The following is a 17,155-nucleotide window of genomic DNA, read 5'->3' on the forward strand; positions in this document are numbered from 1 at the left end:
TCTAATAAAGAACAAACGACCACAGTACAGAGCAGCTGGGATCAATGACAACCAGTGGCACTAACTCCACCGAGGCCTCCATGGGGCATGAGGGGTGCTGGAGCCTGCTCGGGCCACCATAACAAAGCACCACAGACGGGGCAACAACCAGCAGAAATATGTTCTCTCTCAGTTCTGCTGACTCCAAGCCCGAGATCGAGGTGTCAGTGCCGTCAACCGAGGGACGGAAGCTGCCAGGAGAAGGTGGGTGGGGTGGTTTCAGCCCGGGGGCGCCACTGTGAACCCACTTTCCAGGAGACTTCAGGAGGATGTAGAAGCACCATCCGATAATTTTCAAAGTGCTTCCACAGATGATGGCCCCGTTCTGGGTATAAATTCCATTTCCCTTTGTTGCTTTTTTTTTTTTTGTAATAGATCTTGATTTCTGTGGGGCAGTTACTAACAGGTCACTTCTCCATTCACCAGAGATAAACATTACATACTCCACCACTTCCACTTTACCTCCCTGCTGACTTGCCCTGTTTGATTGCAAGTGGCAGAGAAAATAAGTATATAGAACTTGCTAATTTTGGGAACACACCATAAGTAGGTTTAATTTTCCCAACTTGTAGACGAGGATATGGAAGCCAAGAGTTGTTAAGTATCTTGCCTAAGGTCATACAGCTAATAAGTACAAGATCACGGCCTAGGATGCAGGTCTTCTGGCTCCAATCTGACACTCGCGCCGTAATACTCAGTTTGCTCTTATCTCAGGTAGAGGTGTCAGCAATTCCAAATTAGAGAAACTCGAATTAAGATTAAATAATTTACAATCACTGAGTAAGCCTATTAAGTGCGAGACTACAAGATGCTCAGCTGGGCAGTGAGAGAGAAAGATATAAAAGGCATTGGTTTCTGCCCTCAAAGAGCTAAAAATTTAGTTTTTAAAAAAAGTCACAAACGAATAAAGACTTGAATAACAGCTGATCATTGAAAGCAATAAAAAAGACATCATAAAGAGGTGAATTTTGCAATAATCTCTGCCCTCTCCATTTACTGATGCCCTAATATGTAGCAGGCACCTACATGTGCTATTCCAGATAACGTCTATTAAAAAGGCATTGTCTGTTTTATAGGTAAGCATACTATGCACTCAGTGAACACTCAGAATTTGTATAAATGCCACAGTGGATTCTGGGACACGGAGACCCCTCCAGGCCCAGCCTAAAGTTTTAGGCCATCGATAAACCTCCCTTCTACTATTTGAAACACGACAGGCACCTTTCATACCATCAGTAGAGAGAGAAGAGTGCACACTGCCCAGCTGGTGAAAGATCTCTTTCATGGGAGACTTCAAAGAAGCAGTCAGTTGGGTTTATTGCATAATCTCAGTCACATCCTGACCAATAAAACGCACCAATAAAGGTCTGCAAATAAAAGCAATTTATTAGGTGAGCAATTTTATACTCACAAACTTTCAATAGACAAATGTGAGATTCCACTCAATCACCCTCGTAAGCACAATCAATCCGGGCATCCTTGTCTGACCAGAGCTAGGAAATAAACACAGTGACACGGAACCGAAGCTCACGCTCCGGAATTTGTCAGACTTGACTCAACTCTGAGCTCCATGATGTCCTACCTGGGTACAATGAGGACAAAGCCAGCTTCAACAAGGGGTTTCTATAAGAACCCAAGGACCAAGCACCTCTAAGATCCCCGCACACAGCAAACCCCCTTTCCCCCCAATGCCTTATCAAGGGATGAACAGGCCCTGCTGTGCTCGTTGTTCTCACGCTTTGAGAGGAGACTGAAAATGGAGCGGTGATGAGGGCAGTGTGGAACGCTGGGCCAGAAAAATGGAAAGAGGCACGGAAATGTGTTTGAGCTTTGGACAGCCGTTAATCAGTGGTTCTTAGTCTTCACTGTCCATCAGAAACTCCAAGGGAACCTTTTGAAAATACCAATGCCTGGGTTCCACCCCCAGAGATGAAGATTCAAACTGGCCTCTGGAGGCACCAGGCGTCTGAATTTTACGCCTGCCGAGGTAATTCAATCACAGTGAGGGTTGAGAAACTGCTGCATGCTAACTAGTAAGAACTTGGACAAAATAGAGCTACCAAGCCTAATGGAAATAACACACGTCAACAACCATTTGAAGGAGACAATTTGCAAGTATATTTAGGAAAGACAGCACCAAGGGCCAACCTGGGTTCATTAAGAGGAAATCAGACCAAACTAACCTCAATTGTTCGTAGGGTCTCAGAGTGACTGCCCAGTAGCTATACCTCTGGACTCCCATCAAACAAATGGCACGACGGCTCTGGACACCCGTGGCCAAGGTAATCTACTGCCCAGGGTGTTCATGAGCGATCAGCCACAACCTGGAGGACAGTCCCAGGACCCGTCCTTCCTGGCTTGAGACCACAGAAGTTTCCAAAGAACTCTCATTAGGCAACAATCAGACACTGAACTTTGACATCAACAAAATGACCTGAAACAGGGATAAAACAGCAGTTGTGTGGGAATAAACCCCACGGACTGTGAAGTCAACTGACTGTGTGTCCAGTATATCTCAACCGTCCGCAGGGTGCCCAGATTTTATCTCTAGCCCAGACTTCTTCCCTGAGCTCCTGACTCATGACCCACTGCCTGCTCGACCTCTCCCACGGTAGCAGGCATCTCAAACTGAACATGGTCAGAACCAAACTCCTGGTCTTCTCCAAACTGCTCCTCCTGCAGGCTTAGCATCTCATTTAACGGAGACGCCATCCTTCGAGGGACTCAGGCCAAACCCTTGGAAGTGACGTGGACTCTCTCTTCCTATCAAGTTTCACAGTCTGTCTAGTATCAAGCTTCAAATAAGCTCTTCCTTGACTCCAACCGATGTGGATTAAGGCTGCCCCAGGTAGAGAAGCCCAAGGTGACCTGGCCTACATGCCGAACTATATGACCCGCTGGATTTTTATGGTATGAATTAGGGCTGCCGCAGGGAGAGAAGACCAGGGCATCCTCACCTACATGCCAATCTATATGACCAGATTCATATCTAAAGTTACATGACCACACAATAATCAGACCCCATCTGCACTGAAATCATTTAATGACTTTTTACATCATCTTTTCTTTTTCCAGTAAAAATAAGTCACGTACCCATGCCTTAGAAATTTAGCCCTAACCCTCAACTCAGGGCAGCAGCAGGAGCTCTGACTGCCCATGGGTCCTGTCCCTATGCAGCAGCAGCAACAGCTCTTCACTGCCCATGGGTCCTGTCCCCATGCCTGCAGCTCTTCACTGCCCATGGGTCCTGTCCCCAGGCAGCAGCTCTTTACTGCCCATGGGTCCTGTCCCCATGCTATTCTGTACTATTCTCTAAATAAAGGAGCACCACCGCCAGACCTTGAGAGTCCAAGAAATCTTTCTTTTGACTCCTCGGCTCACTGACCCCGCATCACAACTACTTGCCACTGCCACTCCTCCTGGTCAAAGCCACTACTGTCTCTTGCCTGAACTGCTGTGAAATCGCCTGCTGGCCTCGCTGCTTCTGCCCATGACTCCCTTTAGTCTATTCTCAACACAGCAGCCAGAGCGATCTCACTAAGTCCTGAGGAGACTACGTTGTATCTCCTCAAGACTTTGCAGGGGTCCCCACTTCACTCCGAGGAAGGCCCAAGTCCTCTAGTGGCCAACAGAGTCCTCAAGAGCTCTTCTCTTGCGCTGGCCATTCCCCCAGAGCGTGCACAACTCACTCCCTCACCTTCTCTGTGAAGCTCTCCCCCACCCCCCGCCTAAAATTGTCATCTCCCTTCCCCATACACACCCCTCACCCATTTCCCTGTTTTATTTTTTCTCTTCAGCACTTACAACTATCTCACACACTCTATTTTACTTATTCATTTAGTGTTTCTTCTCTCACTAGAATTTTAGCCCCATGCAGGCAGGGACTGTTTACCTATTTTGCTCACTGCCATATCCCAAACGTCTAGAACAGGGGTGGGCAAACCTTCCCCATAAAGAGCTAAATCATAAACATCATAGGCTTTGCAGGTCACACAGTCTCTGTTGCAGCCCACAGACAATACATAAATAAATGAGCGTGGCTGTGTTCCAGTAAAACTTTATTTATGAAAACAGACAAGAGGCTGCCTTTGACCTGCGAGTAGTTGCCAACTCCTGGTTTAGAACATTACCTGGTACACAACAAGCTCTCAAAAATATCTGTTCAATATCAAACCTGGTCAGATCAAACCTGGACTATGTCCAGTTCCAGGTGCCACATTAGAATAAAGATGGATAAACTAAAAAGCATTCAGTTCAACCAAGTGGAAGAGGGTCTGAAAACCCTCATTTAAAGGCAGCACGGGAACTAAACATTTCTCTGAAAGACAAGATTTAACGGGCTCATGATAGCTGTCTTTGAATACCAAAAGGCCACGATACAAAAGGGCGGAGTCAACTTGTTGCATGTTGACAAAAAATAAAAAAGAAGATACAATGGGTTGAAACTGCCCAGAAAGAAAATTGTGGCTCAATACAACAAACTTTTTTTTTTTTTTTTTTTAGGAAAATTAGCCCTGAGCTAACATCTGCCAGCAGTCCTCTATTTTTCGCAGAGGAAGACTGGCCCTGAGCTAATATCTGTGCCCATCTTCCTCTACTTTATATGTGGGACGCCTGCCACAGCATGGCTTGATGAGCAGCGCATAGGTCCACACCTGGAATCCGAACCCACAAACCCCAGGCCACGGAAGCAGAACATGCAAACTTAACCACTACACTATGGGGCTGGCCCCAATACAACATAATCCTGGCATTCTAACATGAAGACATAAGAGCAGTAAATTTCCCCATTGCACAATAGCTGGAAAGTATTCCAGTACTGACTAGATCTCTCCCTTCCAACCCCATAATTCCAGGACCTGAGGAAGGAGAGCAGACAGGAGCTAGCCTGGAGAGAAAGAGGAGACACAAACTAGCCCCACCAAGAGACCAGCACAGAAGCGGCCATGGGACCAGGAAACAGAATAAGGAGCTAAGCCAGAAACCAGAGAAGGGCTGCAGGTGTTCATGGTGCACAGGTGGGGAGATGGAAGAAGCGAAGTCTAAACATGGGCTGGGAAGAAACGAGAGAAGTATGACCTTGAATGATTGTATCCACCACCACCAGCTGGCAGGAAGGCGTATGACGACCGAGGGCTATCCACAGCACACTTCTCGCTGTTCTCAGGACACTCTACCCCTTTGTATGATTCTGTGTCCTGCACATGTCTGTCACCTGCCTGGGATGACTCCTCCTCCATCCAACTCCTTCTCGGAAGACCCCAATGATGCATACTTTATTCATACCTCTATTACAGTACACACCCCAATGTGCTATGACGAAATCTTTTCTCTTTTTTTGGTGAGGAAGATTGGCCCCGAAATAACATCTGTTACCAATCTTCCTTTTTTTTTCCCCCCCAAAGCCCCAGTACATAGTTGTATATCCTAGTTGTAAGTCCTTCTAGTTTTTCTATATGGGATGCCACCACAGCATGGCTTGATGAGCAGTGTGGAGGTCTGCACCCAGGATCCAAACTGGCGAACCGTGGACCGCCAAAGCAGAGAGCGTGAACCAGTACACCACAGGGCTGGCCCCTGTCACGAAATCTTGCAGCTGACCTGCTGACACAAGGCCCACTCTCATGGTCACCAGCCAACTATCTGACTGAGACCTGGCCAACAGGCTATGAGTATAAATGATGTGTGTCACTTCCCAGCCTGGAACACAAAAACCAACCACATGTAACTTCTTGCCAGCTGAACAAAGAGGGCTCCATGGAGAGGACCCAAGGACCGAGCCACAAGATATAAAAAGTCCAGCTACTGAGTAAGTGTGTGGTGTAGTTCCCCCAACAAGACGACCCAAAGTGGACTACAACATCAGAATAAAAGTGTAGGTTTTGCTTGTTTTGTTTTCTTTTTAACTCAGCCCCTAAGATTTGGGCCTCGTGTTTTCAGCAGCTGGCACTATTTACAGAATCAGTACAATGACTGCCTTCCCCACTAAACTGTCTGAGCTCTTTCAGAAAAGGAATCTTGTTTTCATGGTTTTGAACCCGGCAACACAGAAGGCACTCAAATGTGTGCTGAATGAATAACTGAATCCACAGAGGGGTCCAATCTGCACCCTTCTGCTCTCAAGTAGAAATGGACTTTGAGGGCTGAGAAAGACCTGAGAAAAGTGGTTCCCAAACCTTACTTAGGATCTGAATCACACAGGAAGCATGTTTAAAAATTAACATGTCAGGATGTCGCCTCCTCTCCCTGACCTGAACCCCCAAGAGATGATGATCCTATGGGTAAGGAATGAGACTCAAATTTACACTTGTAACCTATCTGGGAAATAAACCATGGCAATTTACAAATGAAAATGTTAGCTTACAACTGCTAGGTAACAAGAGGAAGGTGGCAGGGCTCTCTTTTAACATTTATTTACTGCTTACTATCTGCCAGACACTATCCTAAATGTTTTATCGCTGTTTGGTTCGTGTAAAGCTCTTAACAGCCCTATGAGGTGGGTACGACGATTAGTCCCATTTTACAGATGAGGAAACTTGCCCGTGGTCAGGTAGGCAGCAGAGCTCAGATATACACCCAGGCAATCTAGCTTCAGATGGGGCGCTGCTCCCCTGTACCAGACCTGGATTAGGGCTCAGTGTTGTAGAAACGTGCCTGTGGCCACGGTGCTGGGAAAGCGACGTGGGCATCGGCCTGCTTTCTCGCATTTACTCCCAGGACCCTGGTAACCCAGCAGCGGTAACCAATCCTGGTTGGCTCTGATGGCCCAGCAAAGGCAGAAAACTCACAAGATCTGCCTCACTTCATCAGGAAAGTCTAGCTGTGTGAGAAATGATGGAAGATGAGACTCAGAACACAGATTCTGAAGGATCCAGAATGCCACACTAAAGAATTGCTCTTGAGGAGCCAGTGGTGGCGGAGGGTTTAAGCTTGTGCACTCTGCTTTGGTGCCCCGGGGTTCGCCAGTTCGGATCCCAGGCAGGGACCTATAGACCGCTTGTCAAGCCATGCTGTGGCAGGCGTCCCACATATAAAGCAGAGGAAAATGGGCACGGATGTTAGCTCAGGGCCAGGCTTCCTCAGCAAAAAGAGGAGGGTTGGCAGTGGATGTTAGCTCAGGGCTAATCTTCCTCAAAAAAAAAAAAAAAAAAACTGGATGGGTAAGGATGCCAACAATCCACACAGCAATTTGGGAGGTAGCATAATGAAGAAAAGGTAGGAAAACATGCTTTGGATGCACACATATGTAAAGAGCATATTCATTCACTAACATGACTTTTAGATGTCTGCTGGATAGTCAGCTTATTCATTTACTTATTCAGTCAACCAACATTTACCTCTCAGAGCTGGAACCAGGCAGACAGAAGCCTGAGCACTGCAGGACTCAGTATGTGCTCAGGGTGTGGATGAAACCCCAAGTGGGGCACTTCGACCTAGCTATGAGGCTCCTGACAGGCTGCCCAACCTCTCTGATCTGGATTTCCTCATTTGTAAAATAAGTATTCTCAGGATGCCTGCCTCAGAGGATTGTTTGAGGATTAAATGAGACAAAGGTAAAACAGTGAGAGAATTCTGAGCTCATAGGACGCATTCAATAAGGGTTAGTGATTATCAGCATTGTTACCTAAATGGATCTCCGAGGACTAACTGCCTGCATCCAGCCCTGAAGTAACTTAAACTGCAGATCCCAGGTCCCACCTAGACCTACCAGAACCAGAACACCTGGGGGGAGGGGCTCTGCAACTGCTTTTTAACAACAGATCAGAAAACACTGCTGAACTAGGTAAACATGAGTTTTAACATCTACAGAAAACATTAAGCCTACCCTCTGCGTACTCCCACTGTCAGTTACTGTATGTCTATGTGCGTACAAAATACAAAGAGATCTTAAAAGGATCAGTCTTTAAATGGATCTAAAATTTATCTTCCTGTCTTCTGGCACCCTGCAGCCACAAGGACCTGAGGCCTTAACTCTTGACTGGGTGAGCTGCGTCTCCAGTCTCCCGATTTTAAGGCTCAGATTCACTTGCATGGAGGCACACAGAACTTGCAGGACAGAAGAGAAAACCTGAGTCCACCCAATTGCAAAGCCCAGCCCTTCCCACAGGTGCTCCCGGCATCCACCCTGATGCTATTCGTCCACACAGAAAATACCTGCAGGGGTTTGGAGCTCACACAAAGAGGAAAACCCGGAGGTATCCTCATAGTAAGAGGGACAGGGTTCCCTGGCCCCATGGAAAAGTCACAGATGAGGATAAGGATGAAGGCTCACCTGGTACCCCTGCGCCCCACACCCCACAGAGCCTGAGAGATACACAAGGAGGGAGGGGAGCCCTCTGGAAGACTCAGAAAGACAAACTATCCACTGGACACATCTGAATGGATACCAGTGAACACCTCTGAGGCTGATAAGATGCAGCATTATAAGGATAAAGATCAAAACAAAAAGAATCAAGAACAAACTATAGGAGATAAACTTACAAAATTTGTTCTGCTGTTTAGTCGCTGCAGAGACTCAGTAGTAAGTTTTCATACATCTTTGGGGCGCTCTACATCTTGCTTGGGGCTGTAGTTATTGTAAAAATTGCCAAAACTCATCAAACTAAACGCTTAAGAAAGGGGAACAGACGGAGGCCACAGGAAGAGCCCTGGAGAGCTAACCCAGCCTCCACCTGCAACCTCTGAGTTTCTGAATGTGAATGAAGAACAACCAAGAGATTAATATAAGAGGTATCCTGAAAATGCTGCCAAAATCCTAGTTTAAAATAAAACATTTCTACACATTCACAAGCAATATTTACCGCGGGCCTAATGCAACCAACCCCTCTGAACCATCTCAGCACTCAGCCACTTGCATTTCCCCCTCCGTCAGCAGCTTTCTCTGAGAAGTCTCCAGAGAGTCTGTCTTGACACCAGTGGCCGTCTCCACAACAGCATTCGCTTGGCAAGGTGACACTCACCGACTGAGCCGGCATCAGGGGAGTGAGGATTTAACCACTCTCTGGTGAGCCAACTGCATCGGACCCAAACCCTCCTCCACCCCCGTCTCTGGGGACACGTCCTGCGCTGCTAACCCCCAACCTGCTGACCTCCGGGGGGAGAGTGGGCAGAGGAACTCAGAGCACACCCCTGGCAAGAGGCGCAGCAGGGGAGCGGGTACATCACAGGGACAGCCTCAGGGAACGGGACAATCTGGAGCCCAGCTAGACAAGATTCACAAGCTGTGCCACTTATTTCCAATAATGTGGAAGAGGAGGAATTATTTCATAAACCATGATGGGAAAACGGGCTGTTGTGGAAAAATGAGGCCGATCTTACATCAAACACTAGATGAAATTCTAGCTGCCTTTATTGATGGAAACGAAACCAGAAGAGAGCTAAAGAAAATGCTTATGGAGATTTAGATGATGCCAGAATTTTAAAAAAAAGATATACTACAAATGCAACAGGCGAAACTAAAAAGAAAAGCTCAATGTAATTAATGATACATAAATTTAAAACCTCTGAACTAAATTGAGACAAGTGAAAATCTGGAAAATATTATAAGCACTACAGTCATGCGCCACTTAATCACAGGATATGTTTGACCAATGTGGTGTTAAGTGATTTCACCATTGCGTGAACATCGTAGAGTGGACTTAGACAAACCTAGATGGTATAGCCTACTACACACCTGGACTAACCTTATGGGACCACTGTCGTATATGCGGTCCATTGTTGATGGAAACCCTTTATGCTGCCATGACTGTATTACAAGTTATTTCAAAACTATAAATGCCTCATAGGAAAAAATCTATTAACAGACAATTCAAAGAAATACAAATAAATGATCGATAGATACAAAAAAGTTCCATCTATAAATCAAATAAAATTGTTTGATAATTCTTTTAACCTTTTGACTCAGAAAAAATTTTTTTTGAATTCAACTCAAAGTTGACGGTGAAATAAGCACACGAACCACTACGAAGAGGGCAAATTGGTCCAATCCTATTGGTAAGCAATTTGACCTTTCACCAGTTATCTTACTTCTGGGAACACAGAAAAACTATGCACCCAAATATATGCGTATGGATATGCATTACATCACAATTAGAAATAAACTCTGTTCAACAAAAGTGACAGACTGTATAAGTCGTAATCATTAAATATCATGTTTTGAAGATTATTTAATGCCATTAATAAATGTTAACCATAGAAAATTAGGAAGGAATCAGGACCCAAATCTATTTAATTTTATAGAAAAGATGTGTGCGCACAGGTATATAAAAAGTTTTAGAGGAAGACTAAGAAACAACCAAAATATCAGCAGGTGTACTTGGCTAACAGAAATAAATCATCCGGGGCCGGCCTGGGGGTGCAACGGTTAACGCACAGTCCACTTCGGCGGCCCGGGGTTCACCCGTTTGGATCCCAGGTGGGGACACGGTACCACTTGGCAAGTCATGCTGTGGGAGGCGTCCCAAAAATAAAGTAGAGGAAGATGGGCATGGATGTTAGCTCAGGGCCAGTCTTCCTCAGCAAAAAGAGGAGGATTGGCAACAGTTAGTTCAGGGCTGATCTTCCACAAAAAAAAGAAAAAAAAAGCAAGAAATCATCCTATTCCTTTCTTTTCTAAAGTTTTAAATTTCTTACAGAAATAGAAAAAAAAATTCTTTTCAAAAATCCACAACAATTACCAATAGCCATAATGTACGACTCCTCTTAGACGCCAAGTCTAAACAGAGACATGAAAACACCAAAAACTCAGTAGAGTCATTTGTATAAACGTCAGTAAGCTAGTTATCGGCATCATTTGGGTAGGTAGCTACCAGTTCACAAGTCTGGAAAGCAGATGAAATTTGAGAAGAAAGGCAAATACCAATGAGTAGATGAAAACTTCGTTTTTCTCAACAAAGTGGGCCTTGTCTCAGGGTGGCACGTCCTGGCTGGGCTGATTTCAGCTTGCCCACCTGCAGCCAGGGGGGTACACAAGGAAATCAATAAGGTCCCTCAGACTTTAAATTTTATCAAACTGAAGAAGGTAAATAAATATTGGATGGTCATCATGGTCAACAACTGACTTCACAAAGTCTCACCCCTTACTCAAAAATCTAATACTGGAATAACAACGCCAATGGGAGGAGTAACTCAGAGCAGTGAGCGAGCCTCAATCTTCCATCAGAGTCACCTGAAATTCTCGTTGACCCCGCCCAGTTTCTGGTTTTACAGAACTGGTCTGAAAAGGGTGCCAGGGGATTTGCATGTCTAACAGGCTCCCCGGATCCTCGGATGCTGCAGGTGTGAGCACCACATTCTGAGAATTGCTGCCCTAAAGCGTGGTAATAGATGCTTCCCGTGCACTATCTCCAACAGCAGGAGCTTTAAGGAACTCCAGCCTACAAGAACAAAGCTGTGCTTGGAATGAACAGCTGTCTCCATGCATTTAAGGAGAACCCCAACAGGAGCAGCTCAGGACAGGGGATGCTAACACATGAACTCAGGCTCTGCAGCCAGACTGCCTCATTTAGGATCCTGCTCTACCCCTTACTAGCTCTGTGATCCCAGGCAAGTTGCTCAACCTTCAAGTGCCTTGAAGTGTGAAACCGAGATAAGAGCCCCTTTCTCTCAGGCAGGGAAACCAGAAATGAGTGCCTACCAAAGTGAGCAACGAGAAGTTCTCACCTCCCCATTTCCATGCACAGATTTTGAAAATCCACAAACAGAAAGTGCTTCCAGAGTCCCATGCCCTGCCTAAAGTTAAGGAGACTTTTGTCTACTTCATTATTTACAGTAGCCACATCCATATTCCTTCTTCTACGCCTTCTTTCCCTAAGGGCCACCATACGGCCAAGAGATGTCCCTACACATACTGAGTACACCACAATCAAGCGTGGACCCACTCATCCCCTCGGGATCCCCTAGGCTCTCCCACAAAAAAAGAGGAATGATCAGAACACCTGGCGGCATAGTGGTTAAGTTCCATTGCCCCACTTCAGCAGCTCAGGGTACGTGGGTTAGGATCCAGGTGTGCACCTACATACTGCTCATCAAGCCATGCTGTGGCAGTGTCCCACATACAAAATAGAGTTAGATTTCCACAGATGTTGGCTGGCCACAGATGTTAGCTCAGGGACAATCTTCCTCACCAAAAAAAAGGAATGGTCCCCTGAAATGTACACAGCATTATAAGACAATATGACCTCAATTTTTTTAAAAAAAGGTAATGATCAGAACACATGGGAAACAAGAAAAGGTTAGGGTTAGGGTTGAGAAAGACAGATCTAATAATCAACCAAGTGTGATTAAAGGCCAAAGGTTCAGGCCCACCTAATTAGTGAACTAGACGGAAAACTAAGAGCCTCACATCTCTGGACCGTTTTCACCTGTGTGTTTCCTCCCAGCTCAGGGACCGACCCCTCAGTAGTTTTAGAACCACCTGCGGTCAAGATCATGGATCGCTTCTAAAGGCCAGAGATCCCGATAAGACCCCACAGGTTTCAGGGATGCCATCCCGAGAGTGACCCTCCAAGTTGGTAGTGGCAATATTAACAGGGGAAAGGGGCTGGTCAAAGATATCCTGCAGTCGTGGCTGCGTGCGTCCCAGGCAGAAGGAAAAGTGGTTCAAGAACAGTGTCCTCATTCATTGAATAAAAAATAAACTGTTTTTTTACCCACATGAAATTTGCCGCAACTAGCAACCAGGACACACAGTGAGAGGCGTACACGGGAGGGAGAGAGAAAGAGAAAAAGAGAGGTAGGCGGGCAGACAGACATGGTCAGAGACACAGAGAAAGGCCAGTGGAGTTGAAACCCAGCTGTCACGTAAGGAATATCGGAAGAGGTGGGGACACTATTGGGAGATGGCAATGGTCCAGGGTACGAAGTATGCTTTGATTGAGATTAGATAAAGCAAGCTGTTCAGAAACTGCTTGCTTCGGAGAAAAAAGGGTGCAGCTTTAGTTCAGGAGCCCCGCGAATCCCCGCGCGGTACCGGCGAGCCGGCCAGGACAGAGAGTGGGAGGGCCAGTCTGTCTCCCACTGGGCAGTGATTTCCCCGAGGCAGCCTCGGTTCTCTGTCTCCCCACCTCGTGCTCCTGCTGCTCCTCCTCCTCCTGGGCACTGGAGGTGGACCGAGCCGCGAGCGGCAAGGCAGGGAGACGCCGCGCCCCCGCCACCAGGTCCCCCGGCCCCGCTTCCCGGCCCTACTCCCGCGCGCGGGGGCGCAGGCGGGGACCACGCAGCCGGCTGGCGGGGGTGCGCCAGTGGCAACAAGAAGCCCGGCGGTGCGGGCGCCGGCAGAAAGCGCTCCCTGGCCCAGACCCTCGGCCCTCCACCCCCAAAAGGCGCGGGCAGCGTCAGGCACGGGCCCGGCGGCGGCGGGGTGTCGCAGCTCGGGCCGGGGGGCTCACCAGAAGAACACGCGCGAGCAGAGGTTCGCGTCCTGCAGCGGGTTGGGCTTCCCCTCTGAGTACACATGCAGCATCTTGCCGGCCGGGCTGGGCGCGAGCCGGGGTCGCGCTCTGAGGGCGGCGGTGCGGCTCTCGCTGCTCCTGGAGGCGCGGGCAGGGATGCTGGAGCTCGGTCCGCTCGGCGGGAGCCTGACAACCACCCGCTTCCGGGAGCGAAGCGCCGGCAGCCCGCCCCGTTCCCGCCTCCCGGTCCGCCTGCCGACAGCCGGGAGCCGGGAGCTGGGCCGCCGCTGCCCAGAGCCCCGCGCAGATGCGAGGGAGGCGGCTGGCGCCGGTGGATGGAGGTGGGTGGGCTGAGCACGCTCGGTGCGGCGCGGAGGCGTCCACGTGCTGGCACCTGACTGCAAACTTGCCGAAATTGGTGCTCGGAGCCAAGACACCCACCCAGAAGGTGGAGCGGGGAGGCGCCGGCGCCGCCCGCCCCTGCTGCTCAGAAACGCCCCCTTGGCTGCGGCTCTCAGAAGACCAGGAGGAAGCTGTCTGACAGCTTCAGCAGCCCGCCTTCTGGGCTCGCTGCCCTCATCAGGACCAAAAAGGGTGTGCTGTGGGAGATTGTCCAACCTACGGGCTGTTCTCCAACCTGCGGGCCAAACATTTGACCTCAGACAACAGCAGGATTTAGCAGATTATCTTTGTAGAGCTGCAAGACCTAAAGAAAGGTAACAGAAGATTAGAACAACTCAAATGATTTTGAAGGATGAATACACGTCATTGGGGGCAGAGTTTTGGTATCTCACATGTTGCATTGTACAGGGGAACCTCTGAGAGCTTTTTTGCTACCCTCTTAGACTGGGAAAGGGGGATATGAGCAGAGAGATTCCGCCTTGTGATTTCTTTCATCATTCCCTCAAAGCCTAGCAGAATAACAGTAACAAACAGAACATACATTACAGAACACGGGTTATGCGCATTTCTGGGGACCTTACCTTACTTTGATCTCTAACAATGCCCCAGTCAAAAAGGTATTGTTGTCCCTATTTTACAGATGAGAAAGATGAGGCTCAAGGACAGAACCTGATGAAACCCAATTTGGACTCAAGTCCAAGTCCTGCATGGTCTGTCTCACTGGTGGATGGTCAGTGTGCCTAAAAGCTGCCTAGAATACGCTGGTTGAATGAAGGCATGATTGTAGGACTGAGGGAACAAAATCTTGGACTCCCACTAAGTTTTCACCTATTGGCGAGGCCATCTTACCAGGTCAACAGCTTCTCTTCCCTTCAACTCTAAATGAAGAAAGATCAAAGGTTACGAGTTTGTGGTGCTTGTTACAAGATTATTATTCTCTGACAATTTCCATGCACATTAGCTGAAATGATGTCATTAATAATGGCTTTTATTTTCAGGTATGCGAGATGAATAAGTTCTGGGGAACTGGTGTACAGCAATGTGACTATAATTGACAATATTGTATGTGTTCTTCAAATTTGCTAAGAGAGTAGATCTTAGAAGTTATCAACATAAAAAAGAAGAAATAAGAAAATGGTTAAGGTGTGAAGTGAGGGATGTGTTGGTTGGCTCGGTTGTGGTGAATATTTCACAATGTGTACATATTTCGAGTCATCAGGTTGTACGCCTTAAATATATACAATTTTTAATTGTCAATTATACCTCAATAAAACTGGGGAAAAAATGGCTTTTAAAGAAAGCCTTACTATATTCAAACACTTTTTAAAAGTCAAGCATACAAGAATGGCAAAATATTGAGAATACTTTTCAACTGATGGGTGTTGGAGGTTTATTAAAGCTCTTTTCTTGCTATTTCATGATGTTTGAGAATTTCCCCCACAAAAAGGAAAGACAGTTAGAGCTGAACACTGTAAGAAAACTACGATTATTCAATTACCTTTCTGTATTAGCTCTTTCTCAGATAATGCAATCTATACTCTAAATCATCAGCCCATACCTGATTTACAGTACTCTCTGAAACTCCCTAAATTTTCCAGCCCTGTAAATGCTCAGCTACCAATTCTACTTCAAAGATGAAGAAAGTGAGAAGTCTGGTGCCTCCCCTTGTGAGTCTGTCCCAGCCTGCTCTTTCTAGTCCCCACAGATCTCAGAACCATAAGTAGCAGTCCCCAAACTGCCAGAAACACTCAGTCCCTTCAGCTTCCGCTGAGTTTTTTTTAACTAAGATCTTTTGAAACTTCTTAACATTCTTTTCTGACGTTAACTAATACGGTGTTTAGAAGAGATACTGAGAACTAGTGTTGAATTGTAGAGAGAAGACTGGATATGGAGCCAGGGGACCAGAGAGCTAGACTTTTCACTTATTACCTAATCTGTCTGAACTTTACTATCCTTGGGTCTAAAATGGGGATCAGAATCCCCACTCTTCCCACTTCCTACAGGGTTAGTGTGAGTCTCACAACTTGGGGAAGCACTTTGTAAAACCTAAGGCAATGTACAAAGAAAAGGGTGGCTTTTTCATTCATTCAACAAACGTTTAGTGAATGCCTTCTAGGTACTTGACCACTAGGCCAGGCATGGAGCTGGTAAAGATGGGGAAGATGTCATAAGACCTCTGTCTGCACTTGTTTACTGATCTTTTCTTTTTTTTTTTTTTTTTAACAATTTGGCTGGTCTTTTTTTGAAAATTCTTTTATTGAGATCATATTGGTTTATAACATTGTGTAATTTTCAGTGTACATTATTATATATCAGTTTCTGTATAGACTGCATTGTTCTTACCATCAATAATCTAGTTTTTAATCCGTAACCATACATATGTACCCCTTTACCCTTTTGGCCCATCCCTGCACCTCCTTCCCCTCTGGTAACCACTAATCTGTTTTCGTTATCCATGTGTTAGTTTATCTTCCACATATGAGTGAAATCATATGGTATTTGTTTTTCTCTGTCTGGCTTAAGATAAAATAATACCCTTAAGTTACATCCATGTTGTCATGAATGGGATGATTTTGTCTTTTTTATGGCTAAGTAGTACTCCATTATATATAAACAGCACATCTTCTTAATCTAATCATCAGTTGACGGGCACTTGAGTTGCTTCCACATCTTGGCTATTGTGAATATGTCTGCAGTGAACATAGGGGTGCATAGATCTCTTTGTGCTGTTGATTTCTTGTTCTTCAGATAAATACCCAATAGTGGGATAGCTGGATAGTATGATATTTCTATTTTTAATTTTTTTGAGACATCTCCATACTATTTTCCATAGTGGCTGCACCAGTTTGCGTTCCCACCAGCAACGTATGAGGGTTCCCTTTTCTCCACATCCTCTCCAACATTTATTTCCTTTTTTTTTTTAAAGTATGCATTGTTATTTTTTTATGCAGGTTGTTGTTTTGGGTTTTTTTGGTGAGGAAGATTGGCCCTGAGCTAACATATGTTGCCAATCTTCCCCTTTTTTTTTGTCTCCCCAAAGCCCCAGTACATAGATGCATATCCTGGTTGTAAGTCCTTCTAGTTCTTCTTTGTGGGATGCTGCCACAGCATGGCTTGATGAGCAGTGTGTTGGTCTACACCCAGGATCCAAATCAGCTAACCCTGGGCAGCTGAAGTGGAGCACACAAATTTAGTCACTACACCTCCAGGCTGGCCCCCAAAGTTTGTTTTTTTTTTTTGTCTTGTTAATTACAGCCGGTCTGACAGATGTAAGGTGATACCTCATTGTAGTTTTGATTTGCATTTCCCTAATTATTAGACAT

At 46.3% G+C, this 17,155-nt stretch overlaps 1 protein-coding gene across 1 annotated transcript in view; it reads right to left on the reverse strand.

Annotated features, from left to right (window-relative positions):
- Positions 1 to 13,840, reverse strand: part of ABCC4 (ATP binding cassette subfamily C member 4) — a 242,356-nt gene extending 228,516 nt beyond the window's left edge. The window contains exon 1 of the mRNA XM_023621723.2: positions 13,428 to 13,840. Within this exon, the coding sequence (XP_023477491.1) occupies positions 13,428 to 13,501 (74 nt within the window). The 5' untranslated portion in view covers positions 13,502 to 13,840. The remainder of the gene's footprint in view (positions 1 to 13,427) is intronic.
- Positions 13,841 to 17,155: the final 3,315 nt, after the last annotated feature.

Source organism: Equus caballus, chromosome 17, assembly GCF_041296265.1.
Source record: "Equus caballus isolate H_3958 breed thoroughbred chromosome 17, TB-T2T, whole genome shotgun sequence".
In the NCBI taxonomy this organism is placed as follows: domain Eukaryota; kingdom Metazoa; phylum Chordata; class Mammalia; order Perissodactyla; family Equidae; genus Equus; species Equus caballus.